General features: G+C 46.7%; 1 protein-coding gene across 6 annotated transcripts in view; it reads left to right on the plus strand.

Annotated features, from left to right (window-relative positions):
- The window catches only part of STYXL1 (serine/threonine/tyrosine interacting like 1), a 24,360-nt gene extending 11,347 nt beyond the window's left edge, over positions 1 to 13,013 (plus strand). For 3 of the 6 annotated variants that reach the window (XM_073316205.2, XM_073316204.2, XM_073316206.2), the window contains 2 exons: positions 5,017 to 5,126; positions 12,736 to 13,013. In XM_073316205.2, the coding sequence (XP_073172306.1) occupies positions 5,017 to 5,126; positions 12,736 to 12,926 (301 nt within the window). In that variant the 3' untranslated portion in view covers positions 12,927 to 13,013. Of the gene's footprint in view, positions 1 to 5,016; positions 5,127 to 5,381; positions 5,598 to 12,735 lie in introns of those variants that run through there. The other 3 variants (XM_078849205.1, XM_078849204.1, XM_073316207.2) reach the window with 2 other exon arrangements.
- The last annotated feature ends 3,929 nt before the right edge of the window (positions 13,014 to 16,942 follow it).

Consider the following 16,942-nt stretch of genomic DNA (forward strand, 5'->3'; position numbering starts at 1 on the left):
ACGCTAAATAAAGTGGTTATAAGTAGCAAATTCTCACTCTGAATGTTGTTTTAGGCAGAATGCAGAGATTCTTGAAGGCAAGCTGCACTTGCTAACAGCTTAAAACTCCAGATATTCCTTTTACAGGCGAGTAAACCCTCTAGCCTGGGCTCAGCCCTTCCCCCAAGTTCAAGTCTTTTGTTTCTCAGGTGTTTTCAGCAGTCTTCTTTCTTGGGCGGGGAGTCAGTGAAGAACGAACTACGATGATGTCACTCCCCTGCCTTAAATAGGTTTTACATATGGCGAGAACCCTTTGTCTCCCACTTTTATTCCCATGCCCCAGTCAGTGGAAAAACACTTGTATTATCATGGAGTCCAGTACCAGGTGACTTGGTCACATGTCTCTGTAGGACCACAGCAGCCATGAGACAGAGGCTGTCTGTAAGATCCTCAGGAATGGCCTCCCAGAATGGCTCCCGGATGGGACATTAGCATCTTCCAAGACCTACTGTTCTCCCTAATGGCCCTTTCCAGCCAGCAATCTAGACTGATTGCATTCTGCATAGTGGGTGTTCCCCTGGTGTAAACACATTTGTAATAGATGCCTAGACAATATTCCTAACTTTAGATACAAAAATGATACATGCATAAAAATAGGATAATCACATTCAGTGAATCATAACCTTTTCAATGATACCTCACATGACATATCTTGCATAAAATACAACTTAGTTATGCCATAATCATATCAGAACCATATCTCTATGAAGAATATGGGGCATAGTGTCACACCTCCCCCCTCAGATTACTGTCAGAGGGTTAGTCACTGACAAATACAAAGGCAGTGTGCCTGATGTCCTCCTTAGGTCATGGTTCTACAAATCCCAAGTTTTACCAAACATTGGAGTGTCATCCACAGGTGTTTTTGCAAAGCTCTGTGTTTCTTTTGCCAGGAAACATTTTTGTGTGTAGCATTGTTAACATAATGCAGATCTCAACACCTTTGGTGTGTAGGTGTCTTGGCATTTAGCCACCAATGCCATGAGATGGTGTGCCTCAGTTTCCCCTTCTACACAGCAGTCTAGGTTTGTTATGGTTTTTCTGCTGTGCTGGCTGTTACGGCTGTTACTGGCTGGCTCCCTATGGAGCTGCATTCCATCTCCAGAGCTGTGCCCATACAAAAAATCCACCCTCCCTTCTAGGGTTTCTTTGTAATTTTCACTCCAAACATTGGAACTTTCCCCACCCCCTTCTCTCAGCAGCTTTCGCTTAGTTTCTGGGTGAATTTTACCTGCCTGGGAGATTGCTTCCTCCTCCCCTTTCTCAGGTGGGTCATTAGCATTTTCACTGACACTCAAGTCGTTAGTAGGATTCTTATCCTGTCTTAAAGAGACAGAGTTAGTTTTCACAAGTACATTAGGAACAGCATTTTGCAAAAGTGGGACCTGTATTGGGATACCCTCTGTCACCCCTCTCTCTGTTCCCAAGAGGTCAGTTGTATGACTGCTCCCTTCTGGGAGGTCAGTTACACATTTCCCTCTTAAAACCTGAGCCACGGGCTGGGTGCCTGGGAGCACAGACGCCGACCCAGCAAATCTGGTCTGGGCAAACCCTCCCATGTGATCAGTGGGGAGACACTCCTCTACTCCCCCAAATTCCTTCTTAACTTCCTCCTCTAAGTCACACACATTTCATAGAATCATAGAATATCAGGGTTGAAGGGACCTCAGGAGGTCATCTAGTCCAACCCCCTGCTCAAAGCAGGACCAATCCCCAATTAAATCATCCCAGCCAGGGCTTTGTCAAGCCTGACCTTAAAAACTTCTAAGGAAGGAGATTCTACCACCTCCCTAGGTAACGCATTCCAGTGTTTCACCACCCTCTTAGTGAAAAAGTTTTTCCTAATATCCAACCTAAACCTCCCCCACTGCAACTTGAGACCATTACTCCTTGTCCTGTCCTCTTCCACCACTGAGAATAGTCTAGAACTATCCTCTCTGGAACCACCTCTCAGGTAGTTGAAAGCAGCTATCAAATCCCCCCTCATTCTTCTCTTTTGCAGACTAAACAATCCCAGTTCCCTCAGCCTCTCCTCATAAGTCATGTGTTCCAGACCCCTAATCATTTTTGTTGCCCTTCGCTGGACTCTCTCCAATTTATCCACATCCTTCTTGTAGTGTGGGGCCCAAAACTGGACACACTACTCCAGATGAGGCCATACCTACGTCGAATAGAGGGGAACGATCACATCCCTCGATCTGCTCGCTATGCCCGTACTTAATACATCCCAAAATGCCACTGGCCTTCTTGGCAGCAAGGGCACACTGCTGACTCATATCCAGCTTCTCGTCCACTGTCACCCCTAGGTCCTTTTCCACAGAACTGCTGCCTAGCCATTCGGTCCCTAGTCTGTAGCTGTGCATTGGGTTCTTCCGTCCTAAGTGCAGGACCCTGCACTTACCCTTATTGAACCTCATCAGATTTCTTTTGGCCCAATCCCAATTTGTCTAGGTCCCTCTGTATCCTATCCCTGCCCTCCAGCGTATCTACCACTCCTCCCAGTTTAGTATCATCTGCAAATTTGCTGAGAGTGCAATCCACAGCATCCTCCAGATCATTTATGAAGATATTGAACAAAACCGGCCCCAGGACCGACCCCTGGGGCACTCCACTTGACACCGGCTGCCAACTAGACATGGAGCCATTGATCACTACCCGTTGAGCCCGACAATCTAGCCAACTTTCTACCCACCTTATAGTGCATTCATCCAGCCCATACTTCTTTAACTTGCTGACAAGAATACTGTGGGAGACCGTGTCAAAAGCTTTGCTAAAGTCAAGAAACAATACATCCACTGCTTCCCTTCATCCACAGAACCAGTAATCTCATCATAGAAGGCGATTAGATTAGTCAGGCATGACCTTCCCTTGGTGAATCCATGCTGACTGTTCCTGATCACTTTCCTCTCATGTAAGTGCTTCAGGATTGATTCTTTGAGGACCTGCTCCATGATTTTTCCGGGGACTGAGGTGAGGCTGACTGGCCTGTAGTTCCCAGGATCCTCCCTCTTCCCTTTTTTAAAGATTGGCACTACATTAGCCTTTTTCCAGTCATCTGGGACTTCCCCCGTTCGCCACGAGTTTTCAAAGATAATGGCCAATGGCTCTGCAATCACAGCCGCCAATTCCTTTAGCACTCTCGGATGCAACTCGTCCGGCCCCATGGACTTGTGCACGTCCAGCTTTTCTAAATAGTCCCTAACCACCTCTTTCTCCACAGAGGGCTGGCCATCTATTCTCCATGTTGTGATACCCAGAGCAGCAGTCTGGGAGCTGACCTTGTTAGTGAAGACAGAGGCAAAAAAAGCATTGAGTACATTAGCTTTTTCCACATCCTCTGTCACTAGGTTGCCTCCCTCATTCATTAAGGGGCCCACACTTTCCTTGGCTTTCTTCTTGTTGCCAACATACCTGAAGAAACCCTTCTTGTTACTCTTGACATCTCTTGCTAGCTGCAGCTCCAGGTGCGATTTGGCCCTCCTGATTTCATTCCTACATGCCCGAGCAATATTTTTATACTCTTCCCTGGTCATATGTCCAACCTTCCACTTCTTGTAAGCTTCTTTTTTATGTTTAAGATCCGCTAGGATTTCACCATTAAGCCAAGCTGGTCGCCTGCCATACTTACTATTCTTTCGACTCATCGGGATGGTTTGTCCCTGTAACCTCAACAGGGATTCCTTGAAATACAGCCAGCTCTCCTGGACTCCTTTCCCCTTCATGTTAGTCCCCCAGGGGATCCTACCCATCCGTTCCCTGAGGGAGTTGTAGTCTGCTTTCCTGAAGTCCAGGGTCTGTATCCTGCTGCTTACCTTTTTTCCCTATGTCAGGATCCTGAACTCAACCAACTCATGGTCACTGCCTCCCAGATTCCCATCCACTTTTGCTTCCCCCACTAATTCTTCCCGGTTTGTGAGCAGCAGGTCAAGAAAAGCTCCCCCCCTAGTTGGCTCCTCTAGCACTTGCACCAGGAAATTGTCCCCTACGCTTTCCAAAAACTTCCTGGATTGTCTATGCACCGCTGTATTGCTCTCCCAGCAGATATCAGGAAAATTAAAGTCACCCATGAGAACCAGGGCATGCGATCTAGTAGCTTCTGCGAGCTGCCGGAAGAAAGCCTCATCCCCCTCATCCCCCTGGTCCGGTGGTCTATAGCAGACTCCCACCACTACATCACTCTTGTTGCTCACACTTCTAAACTTAATCCAGAGACACTCAGGTTTTTCTGCAGTTTCGTACCGGAGCTCTGAGCAGTCATACTGCTCCCTTACATACAGTGCTACTCCCCCACCTTTTCTGCCCTGCCTGTCCTTCCTGAACAGTTTATAACCATCCATGACAGTACTCCAGTCATGTGCGTTATCCCACCAAGTCTCTGTTATTAGTCATTTGTGCTCCCTAGAGTGGGATCTATCCCCTGTTCAGCTGTGGGCTCCTTATTGGCTGTTTATTTTACATATTATTTAAATTAACATCTGCACCAATGTCCTTCCTACACTGTAAATATTGATAGCATTTTAATAAAACATTCACAGTTCTCAAAAACACTCATTAAAAACCTTGCTTAAACTAGTTATAACCAAAACATAACAGTAACATGACCCTGCATCTTATCCTTGCTAACTCTTCCTTTCCCATAACACTCTGTCTCCAACTTATCTCTAACTTCTCACACTAGCAACTTCAATTTTCCATACTCATCCACACTTAGGCTAACGTAGGTCCAAAAGCTAACTTCTTAACCCAATCCATCCTATAGCGATGGGACGGACCCTTCTGGGGCAGTGTAGGGAAACGTGTCCTGACACTGCCCAGCTGTACCTATTCAGTGGTTTAAGTGGGCTTGTGTCTCTGGGACTATTTATCTGGCACCTTTCACCAGCATTAGAAATTCACTTTAAAAATAACAGGAGTGGGGAGAGTTGTCTGGCTTTGATTTTCAAGACACTAATTTGTAATGCACTTTTCTTTGTTTAGATGCTCAGATGGCTCTTGGAGCAGTTCTGGTTTTCTCTACCCTGGGTCTAAGTCGGAGCAGCACGGCAGTAATGGCCTTCCTCATGCATTCATCCCATTATCCCTTAAAGGTACATTGGCACTTCTGCTTTCTGCAGAGAGCGACTTGTTCTCCTGTACATTTCTATTTCTGAACTCTTCTGAGGTATGTAGTAAGGAGGAGCAAATAACCTGTGCTTTAATTCAGACTCCCTGAATACATTGTGTGACATATCTGTAATATCAAGGAGGAGACTTGGGTTTGATTCCTGGGTGGGCCTGTGAGAATGCAGCTCAGAATCTGCGTGGCGAGTGATATATATCTACCCTCCCCTGTTTGCCAACAGACCCGCCCAGAAGCCAGGACTACAAACATGACTTACTGGAAGGATTACAAATCTAAGAAACTCTGCTCTCCTGGATCTCAGAGAGAGAGAGAGAGAGAGAGAGACTTTCTGAGTCTGGGAGCTACCATGAGCTGGCTTTGTCCCTTACTACTGAGGGATATAGGAAGTCCAGTCCACGCTGTTTGTGGAACTCTGGCTTTGTGCCCTAAAGCTGAGGTTAGCAGCATGGCTGTCTTTAAAATCCCAGATTGCTTACCCAAGACCACATACCTTGACCCACAGATATTGTTCTAGGGAAACCCAGAATAGGGTTGCACTAGTCTAGGAGGGGTGCCCTCCTCAACCTTAAAGGACCAGCACACCTGTCATAACCATACAGCTAAGGGTAGCCTAGAATTCCTCCTTACCTGTAAGGGGTTAAGAAGCTCAAATAACCTGGTTGGCACCTGACCAAAAGGACCAGTGGGGAAAGAAGATACATTCAAATCTGGAGAGAGGGAGGCTTTGTTTGTGCTTTTTGTTGGGTGTTCTCTCTCATGGGACTGAGAGAGGCCAGGCTGAAATCCATCTCCTCCAACCAATCCTGAACCAGTCTCTAATATTACGAAAATAGTAAGTAAAGCCAGGCAAGGCATGTTAGATTGTCTTTTGTTTTAGTTTGTGAATTTTCCCTTTGCTCAAGGGAAGTTTATTCCTGTTTTTTGTAACTTTGAACTAAGCCTAGAAGGAGTTCCTCTGTGTTTGTGAATCTTTTGTTACCCTGTAAAGTTATCTTCCATCCTGATTTTACAGAGGTGATTCTTTTGCCTTTTCTTTAAATAAAATTCTTCTTTTAAGACCCTGATTGATTTTCAGTGCCCTAAGACCCACGGGGGGTTAATCCCAAGGGTCGGTCCTGGGGCCGGTTTTGTTCAATATCTTCATAAATGATCTGGAGGATGGTGTGGATTGCACTCTCAGCAAATTTGCGGATGATACTAAACTGGGAGGAGTGGTAGATACGCTGGAGGGGAGGGATAGGATACAGAGGGACCTAGACAAATTGGAGGATTGGGCCAAAAGAAATCTGATGAGGTTTAATAAGGATAAGTGCAGGGTCCTGCACTTAGGATGGAAGAATCCAATGCACCGCTACAGACTAGGGACCGAATGGCTAGGCAGCAGTTCTGCGGAAAAGGACCTAGGGGTGACAGTGGACGAGAAGCTGGATATGAGTCAGCAGTGTGCCCTTGTTGCCAAGAAGGCCAATGGCATTTTGGGATGTATAAGTAGGGGCATAGCGAGCAGATCGAGGGACGTGATCGTTCCCCTCTATTCGACATTGGTGAGGCCTCATCTGGAGTACTGTGTCCAGTTTTGGGCCCCACACTACAAGAAGGATGTGGATAAATTGGAGAGAGTCCAGCGAAGGGCAACAAAAATGATTAGGGGTCTAGAACACATGACTTATGAGGAGAGGCTGAGGGAGCTGGGATTGTTTAGCCTGCAGAAGAGAAGAATGAGGGGGGATTTGATAGCTGCTTTCAACTACCTGAAAGGGGGTTCCAAAGAGGATGGCTCTAGACTGTTCTCAATGGTAGCAGATGACAGAACGAGGAGTAATGGTCTCAAGTTGCAGTGGGGGAGGTTTAGATTGGATATTAGGAAAAACTTTTTCACTAAGAGGGTGGTGAAACACTGGAATGCGTTACCTAGGGAGGTGGTAGAATCTCCTTCCTTAGAGGTTTTTAAGGTCAGGCTTGACAAAGCCCTGGCTGGGATGATTTAACTGGGAATTGGTCCTGCTTCAAGCAGGGGGTTGGACTAGATGACCTTCTGGGGTCCCTTCCAACCCTGATATTCTATGATTCTATGCCCTCACTTTGTAACCAATTGGTTAGGATATAATTCTCAAGCCTCCCCAGGAAAGGGGGTGTAAGGGCTTGGGGAGATATTTTGCGGGAGGTAGGGCTCCAAGTGGCCCTCCCTGAATGTTTGTTTAAATCACTTGGTGGTGGCAACATACCGTCCAAGGACAAAGGGGATTTGTGCCTTGGGGAATTTTTAACCTCAGCTGGTAGAAATAAGCTTAGGGGGTCGTTCATGCGGGTCCCCACATCTGTACCCCAGAGTTCCGAGTGGGGAGGGAACTCTGACAACCCCTCATTACGTAGCTCCACAAGTCTTCAGAAAAATATTGAGTGAAGGCTGAGAAGTACCTAGCTATATACTAGATTGATTGCTTATCCCCAAACTCCAGGATGTTCCTCGGTTTACTCAGTGTCCCAGCATTTTGAAAAGGTAGGTCTGTCTCTCATTCTGCCTTTTCTGGGCAGACCAGGGTATCAGTGGTATCCAATCTCCTCCATGCCTTTGAAGTGATTCCCGCTAAAAGTCTTGGTTGTGTTTGGAAAAGGAGCCCCTCTTCTGGAAGTTGAGTACAGTATTTGAATCCAAACTGTCCTAAAGCTGAGCATGGATCTGGCCCATTTTTTTGTGTAAACATTTGCAACACAAAATGAGGCTTCTTACCCTGCAAGGCACATCAAAGAGTAATTGCAGAATGAGTTTGCCAGCGGAATAATAGAGACTTGCTGTGTACTCTGCACAGACACCGGAACCTACGGACCTACCCTACTAATATTGGATGTGATTGCTCCCACAGACTGATAACAGTTCTATCACTATCATGCCCTCCCATGCTGAGCCCTACTAAAATACTTAGCTTATTGTGCCCACAGTGCAAAAGTCCAAGGCTGATAACTGACTTTTCCCTTTATCGTGATCAACATTTTTGTTTTAACATCTTGTCGAGTCTAAACAGAAATACATCTCCTCCAGAGCACCCCCACCACAGGCTGCCCATAGTGAAACAGGCTGAATGCTTGAGATTCCTGTTGCACGAAGCTTTCCTATGGGATGATTCAAATAGACAATCTTGCTGGACTGCAGCAGTGAAATATACTCAAGCTGCTCTTTCAATTAGGTCTTTGACCCAGTTTGTACAAAAGTCTTGGAATGCTTTAGTGAGGCTTCAGGGATCTGGAGACATGAGTACGTTAAAAGAAATTGCAGTGGTAGAACATGCTCCTACCAAACCCTTACTCATATGAGTAACTAGTGTGTGTGGAGACCCACTGATTACTTGTTTGATTAGGAATTAATCATAGGAAGGTTGGAGATTTAGGCTGTTGGTCTCCAGTATCAGACATCCAGAAGAAACCATGCAATACCATTTCACCTTTCATGTTCTGTGTGTACATAAATCTCCTCACTGTATTTTCCACTGAATGCATCCGATGAAGTGAGCTGTAGCTCACGAAAGCTTATGCTCAAATAAATTGGTTAGTCTCTAAGGTGCCACAAGTACTCCTTTTCATTAAGTTTAAGCAATCCTAATTATGCTCCTGATTGCTATAAGAAATCCTGATTTTTATCTGGTGAGGGGGACATTACTCAGCAACTTCAGTAGTGTAGCCTGAGAGGAGTTCAGTGCATTTGTGTAACAACCCTGCTGTGTAACAGCATTCCGAGCTAATTACCTGAAACTAACAAACAATCCAGATGGCTGTAATTAGCACTTCGGGATAGCTGGACCGCTGCTTTGATGCTCTAGATCACCACTGTGTAATAGCATATAGTGCCACTCCAGGAACAGGAGAACCTCTGTCATGCAGCTTTAGGTAGCTGCTGCTTCTCTGCTTTTTCCACTGAAACAGATTGTTAGCATTTTACACTACAATCAGACCCAGTAGCCCAAGGTAGGGCTCTGGCACTGTCTTGCTGCAGAATGATGGCAGGTACATCATAGATGAAGAAAGAGGCCTGACACTGCAGGAATATTCATAACTAGGATATCCTGGTTCATTATATATAGGGCCCTACCAAATTCACGGTCAATTTTGGTCAATATCACAATTATAGGATTTTAAAAATCATAAATGTCATGATCTGAGCGATTTAAATCTGAAATTTCATGGTGTTGTAATTGTAGGGGTCCTGACCCATAAAGGAGTCTGGGGGGGGAGCGGGGGTTGCAACACTGCTACTCTTAATTCTGTGCGGCTGCTGACGGCGGCGCTGCCTTCAGAGCTGGGGGGCTGGAGACCAGCAGCTGCTGGCTGGAAGCCCAGCTCTGAAGGCAGAGCAGCCGCCAGCAGCACAGACATAAGGATGGCCTGGTACGGTATTGCCACTCATCCTTCTGCACTGCTGCTGGCGGGTGCTGCCTTCAGAGCTGGGCGCCCGGCTGACAGCCACCAGCCTCCAGCCCTCAAGGCAGCACAGAAATCAGGGTAGTAATACTGCGACCCCCCCCCTAAAATAACCTTGTGACCCCCCCTGCAACTCCCTTTTGGGTCAGGACCCCTCCCAATTTGAGAAATGCTGGTCTCCACTGTGAAATCTGTACAGTATAGGATAAAAGCACACAAAAGACCAAATTTCACTGGGGGAGACCAGATTTCATGGTCCGTGACACATTTTTATGGCCGTGAATTTGGTAGGGCCCTAATTATGGAAATAAGAGTCTACCCTGAAGTTCAGATCTGATCCAAATTACCTCCAGGTTTGTTCTGGTTCATACCAATCCCTAGCTATGTAGTGCATAATGTGGTGGGAACCAATATGTAATTGTGTAATTTACAAATAGAACCACACAGTGTAACTGTGTTACATTTGCTTCCTACAGTATCTGCGTGACATTGTATGTAGTGTCTTTTAATAACACTCCACGGGCCTGCATTTGAACTTTGGAATTAGGACCAGTCTGCATTCTGCAGGAGTATTCTATTAGTAGTGAGTGTTACTACTGTGTTTGTACTCCCAGAGGTCAAACTAGATAAATAGTGGTGGGGGTCTGTACTGGGCCCAGTCCTATTCAACATATTCATAAATGATCTGGAAAAAGGGGTAAACAGTGAGGTGGCAAAATTTGCAGATGATACAAAACTACTCAAGATAGTTAAGTCCAAGGCAGACCGCAAAGAGCTTCAAAAGGATCTCACAAAACTGGGTGACTGGGCAACAAAATGGCAGATGAAATTCAATGTTGATAAATGCAAAGTAATGTACATTAGAAAACATAATCCCAATTATACATATAAAATGATGGGGGTCTAAATTAGCTGTTACCACTCAAGAAAGAGATCTTGGAGTCGTGGATAGTTCTCTGAAAACATCCACTCAATGTGCAGCAGCAGTCAAAAAAGCCAACAGAATGTTGGGAATCATTAAGAAAGGGATAGATAATAAGACAGAAAATATCATATTGTCTCTATATAAATCCATAGTATGCCCACATCTTGAATACTGCGTGCAGATGTGGTCACCCCATCTCAAAGAAGATATATTGGAATTGGAAAAGGTTCAGAAAAGGGCAACAAAAATTATTAGGGTTACGGAACAGCTTCCATATGAGAAGAGATTGATAAGACTGGGACTTTTCAGCTTGGAAAAGAAACAACTAAGGGGGGATATGATTGAGGTCTATAAAATCATGACTGGTGTGGAGAAAGTAAATAAGTAAAAAAAAAATTTACTCCTCATAACACAAGAACTAGGGGTCACCAAATGAAATTAATAGGCAGCAGGTTTAAAACAAACAAAAGGAAGTATTTCTTCACACAATGCACAGTCAACCTGTGGAACTCTTTGCCAGAGGATGTTGTGAAAGCCAAGACCATAACAGTGTTCAAAAAAAGAGCTAGATAAGTTCATGGAGGATAGGTCCATCAATGGCTATTAGCCTGGATGGGCAGGGATGGTGTCCCTAGCCTCTGTTTGCCAGAAGCTGGGAATGGGTGACAGGGGATGGATCGCTTGATGATTACCTGTTCTGTTCATTCCCTCTGGGGCATCTGGCATTGGCCACTGTTGGAAGAGGGGATACCGGGCTAGATGGACCATTTGTCTGACCCATTATGGCCACATTGTTCTTATGTTAACTAAGGTTTCAGTGTAAAAGGATGTGCCCCAATTGTTTGCTGTGGAGACCAACCCATGGTAGATTGTTCTGCCTCCCCAAAACTAGTACATTACAATCCAGTGCAGTTGTTAGTGAATGGTCAGGAAAAATTCATGTGTTTCGCATACAGACTTGATTGCTTGTGTCACTTTAAATACATCTCAAGGAAATTACTTTTACTAGCCAGCATGGTCACTGGGGTATTGTGCTGTTCTATGGTTAGGGAAGCAGACGTAAGATCCTCCCTCTGCTTGGGAGGCAGAGGGCCAAATCCTGGCTTTTCAGCAGCAATGAGAGTTTTGCCATTGACTTCAATGAGATCAGGATTTGGCCTTTACTGTAGGTATTTATAAGATATCAATCGCCTTGGTACTGAAGGACTTTGAATGTATTGTTTGAATCATAACACATTTATTTTCCATAGAGGAAGGTAACGTTTGCATCTTCTCATAGGCCCTTTCTGGCCACTCAACCACAGGTCAGCACTGGAGTTGGGTCCTGAGGCAGGGGAGGGCTAAGGGAACAAAGATACCAAGGCTGCCCAAGGTGAGGGTGGAAGAGAGACATGGTGTTAAGCCAAGAGCTCCCAAATGAGCAACAGTTTGAGGGTGAGACAATCATGTTGTTATTATTTGATTTGTAGTAGTTCCAAGGAGCCTGTCATGGACCAGGGCTCCTTTGTGCTAGATGCTGGTCAAACACAGGACAAAAAGACAGTCTCTGCCCTCTGAACCCTCCGAAGCCCCATAACATAATTTTAATTCCAAATCCCTGGTAGAAACACAGGGGGAAAGACTCTTTGCTCAATGTGCAAGGTTCACCATTATACCCCTGCCTTGCAAAGACCACCTCTGGGAGAGAAGTACTTCAGTCTCCATGCAGCCCTTAGCCTCACTGCTGAGGCTGCTAAGTAGAGTCAATGGCTTTAGTGAAACTGACATCTATCCGATGGAAACTAGACTGAGGCCTCCAGTTCCTTTCTCATAGGCAACTGGACAGCCATCACTTGATCATGAATTTTGATCATTACTGAGCTGGACTCAAGCTAATGATCTTCATGGACTGGAGAAAGGCTCCATATCATAATACTACTTCCCTCAGACAGTTGCCTTGGTACTTCTTATTTTCAGAGGTCTAACTGTGTATTACTAAAAATGGAAGGTTAAAAAAACCTTGTAATTGACTGTGTCCTTTTCTTTCTCTACTGGTCCAGATACCAGATTTGGTTCATTTTTGTTCTGTATTTGCTCAGCACTTGGCACAATAGGGTCCTGGGCCATGAGTGAAGCTCCTAGGTGCTATGGAAATGCAAATTATTAATCATTCTAAGACTTAGAAGTAATTGTAAGCTGGACAATACACAATAAGCACATTCCTGAGTCTTCTCCCTGTCTTTACTTGTATTTGTAGGGGGCTTGGAAATACATCCAGAGATGCAAAACAAACATGAGACCAAACCGTGGCTTTGTGCAACAGCTGTCAGACTGGGAAAGCCAAATCTATGGGTCAGCGATCACAGATATCTCCGAACCACATTATTGACAGGCAGCAAGGAGAGCATCCAACAGGCAAAGAAGCTTTCCATCTGTACCACCGTTTAATTTGAGCTGTATTGTTTGGGTAAGGTTTGACTAGAATCGGTTGCTGTGAGTAAAATAATAAGAATAATATAATAACCTTAACCTTTAGGATTGGTTTTCATCTTCACATGTTATTATTTACATCATTTGGGATTTAATCCCTTATTCAGGCAAACTTGCTGAACGGTCAGTGGGAGCTGTGCATGAGTAATGACTTCAGGATTTGGTTCGTTTTGTTTTAATTGTCACTCTTGTTGGCTGGGACAATTGGGGGCTGATTATCAAAGTGCTGAGCAGCTGCAACTCCCATTGAAGCCAGTAGGGGCTGCAGGTGAGCAGCACCATTGAAAACCCGTCCATGGATCTCTATCCTTGGATGGTAACTGGGTACTTAACCAGACAAAGTTTCAACAGATAAATATGTGAGACAGAATTCAACGATTCAGGAATTCACCCATTACAAATGTATTCTCTCAGATGTACAGTCCAATACCAAGATGGAGTTATGCCTTCACACACGCATGCATCTCCCATTGATTTATTGGGGCCCAGGCTCTCCAGCCTTGCCTCCTACTTGCATCCTCATATTTCAACAGTCAGACTTCTTTGCCTTGAAGTTCTAGTTGAAGCTCCAGTCCTATTATACTAAGCCAAATTAAAGTCCTGCCCAAGCTGATTCCGTCACCAAAGTAGCAATAAGATGGACACCTGAAGTCAAGCGAAAACGAGGCCACCCAAAAACAATCTGGCGAAGAGTTGTGGAAGCCGAGCTGGAAAACCTGGGGCACAGCTAGGGAACCATTGAAAGACTTGCCAAAGACAGACAGGAGTGGAGGAGTTTCGTCGCTGCCCTAAACACCAGAGGTGTAATGGGAACATGATGATGAAGCTCAGTACCATCTATCCCAGGGACAGGCAAACTTTTTGGCCTGAGGGCCACATCGGGTTTCCAAAATTGTATGGAGGGCTGGTTAGAGGAGGCTGTGCCTCCCCAAACAGCCAGGTGTGGCCCGGCCCCCGCCTCCTATCCGACCCCCCCCTGCTTCTTGCCCCCTGACTGCCCCCCAAGACTCCTGCCCCATCCAACCCCACCCCCACTCCTGGTCCCCTGACCGCCCCTGGAACCCCCGCCCCTGACTACCTCCCGCCGCCCTATCCAACTCCCCCCCCTCCTTCTTGACTGCTCTCCCGGGACCCCTGCCCCCATTCAACCCCCGTTCCCCGCCCTCTGACCGCCCTGCCCCCTATCCACACCCCCACCCTCTGACCACCACCCTGAACTTCCCTGCCCCCTTACCGCGCTGCCTGGAGCACCAGTGGCTGCCGGTGCTACAGCCATGCTGCCCGGAGCACCAGGACAGGCCGCCACGCTGCCCGGCTGGAGCCAGCCACACCACCGCACAGCACAGAGCACCGGGTCAAGCCATGGCTCTGCAGCTGCGCTGCCCGGCAGGAGATCGCAGCCCCACCGCCCAGAGCATGGCACCAACGGCACAGTGAGCTGAGGCTGCGGGGGAGGGGGAACAGCAGGGGAGGGGCTGGAGGCTAGCCTCCCAGGCCAGGCACTCAGGTGCCGGGCAGGAGGGTCCCGTGGGCCGAATGTGGCCCGCGAGCCGTAGTTTGCCCACCTCTGATCTATCTCCTTTTTAACATTGTAAATTCTGTACATTAGCAGCATAGAATAAGAGTTTATAGAAAATGTTATTTAGGCCTTACACGAAATTTTGACCTCCTTACCCTGATAGTTGTATTATGTCCTTCATTTTAAATCTTCATCCTAGATCTGAACCTTCAAATGTTTTTTGACACATTTGTACCACAACATTATTACAGCCTCAATAACTCTAGCCTGGGACAGAATTACTCAACCTTGACATTCTTGCTAATGAATTTAGACAACTAACTACTTCTGAGTGCTGAAATGTGTATGCTTTGTGGGAACTGGGTGACCAGAAATAAGCACCGGTGCTGTAAATCGCAATCAGAGGTAGATTTTCTGTACGAATGTCTTTTCACTGCAGTGAGATCTATAAATGGGTCTATCAGTTTTGTACTTAGTTTCAGATTTAGTTGGGGATTGGTCCTGTTTTGAGCAGGGGGTTGGACTAGATGACTTCCTGAGGTCCCTTCCAACCCGGAGATTCTACGATTCTGTGATTCAGAACCATTATTTTTTAAGAAAATACTATGTACTTATGTCGCACCTTATGGTCCAGATCTTCAGCTGATGTGTATCAGCAGAACTCCATTGACTTCCAGGGAATTATGCCAGTTTACACCAGCTGAGGATCTGCCTTTATTTCCCAGGATGTCAGAGCAATTTATAAAGGTGGATCTCATTCTACCCGTTTTGCATATGGGGAAGCAGAAGCACAGAGTGATTTGACTTGTTTAATTGAGTGAGGGTATGGCTACACCGGAGTTAAACACCCATGGCTGGCCCATGTCAGCTGACTTGGGCTCATGGCACTTGGGCTGCAGGGCTGTTTAACCGTGGTGTAGACTTTCGGGTTCGGGCTGTAGTCTGGGCTCTGGGACCCTCCCCCCTCACTGGGCCCCAGAACTCCGACTCTACATCTACAGAACAGTTTTACAGCACCACAGCCTGAGCCAGCCCAAGTCAGCTGACACAGGCCAGCTGCAGAGGTTTAATTGCTGTTTATATCCTCAGTGACAGGTGCAACTAGGACTCAGGCTTGCTGACTTCCAGTTCCAAGCGCTAACCACTTGGTGGCACTTCTCAATAAAGGACTTACTTACAATTCTTTCCTTAATGGGCCACAAGGCTTGTGCAGTCTTCCAATTTGTTCTGTAGCAAATGTATAGACTTTTCAAAGGGGCCCCAGGGAGTTAGGCACTCATCTCACATTGTATTGCAATGGCATTTGGATACCTAACTCTCTTAGACTCCTTTGAATATTCCAGCCCTTGCATCCGACAAAGTGGGTATTCACCCACGAAAGCTTATGCTTCAGTACGTCTGTTAGTCTATAAGGTGCCACAAGACTCTTTGCCGCTTTTACAGATCCAGACTAACACGGCTACCCCTCTGATAATACTTGCATTAGTATCTCAGATGTACTGATTTCAATGTCCCTCCAGAAGGATCTCCAGAAGTGAGCGCTGTGTGCAGTGCTGAAGGCTCGTGCCGATTTACAATGAAAGGGCAAACAGTCGATGAAGTTAGCCCCCTAAGAGGAAAATAAGCAAGGAATGAACAGATCCTCACAAACACTGCACAAAGATTTCCTCACATTAAAAAATATAACTCTAATCTAACAAGAACATCAAAATAACACACTGGGGGGGGCTGAAGATGGACTTCCCGGTATTGCAGATGTAGCCACAGCCACAAGGAAAACAACAGTGAAAAGAAAGAAGGCAGATGATGGAGGAGGAATACAAAAATCCCCAGCAGGCTTGGAGGAAGAGGGGAAGAATCTAGACCATGTGCCCTATAAAGTGATGATGATTTTGTTGATTTGAAATCAATGGGAGTTAGGTGCCTAAATACATGTGAGGATCTGGGCCTCAAACATGGTGGCAATAAGCGTGGTATAAGGGACCAGGCCAAAGCCCATTGAGATCAATGGGAAGATACACCCCCATCCAAGCTGCTCCCCCAGGTCACCTCCAACACCCCCCCCCAGGGCTGCTCCCCCAGGTGACCACCTGACACCGCCCAGGACTGCTCCCCCAGGTCACCCCTGACACCACCCCCAGGTCACCCCCTGACAGCGCCCCCAGGGGTGCTCCCCCAGGTCACCCCCCAGCACCCAGGGCTGCTTCCCCAGGTCACCCCTGACACTGCCCCCAGGTCACTCCCCGCCACCGCCCCCAGGGGTGCTCCCCCAGGTCACCCCCCAGCACCCAGGGCTGCTCCCCCAGATCACCCCTGACACTGCCCCCAGGTCACTCCCCGCCACCGCCCCCAGGGGTGCTCCCCCAGGTCACCCCCCAGCACCCAGGGCTGCTCCCCCAGGTCACCCCTGACACCACCCCCAGGTCACCCCCCGACAGCGCCCCCAGGGGTGCTC

Source organism: Lepidochelys kempii, chromosome 17 (genome assembly GCF_965140285.1).
Source record: "Lepidochelys kempii isolate rLepKem1 chromosome 17, rLepKem1.hap1, whole genome shotgun sequence".
Lineage (NCBI taxonomy): Eukaryota > Metazoa > Chordata > Testudines > Cheloniidae > Lepidochelys > Lepidochelys kempii.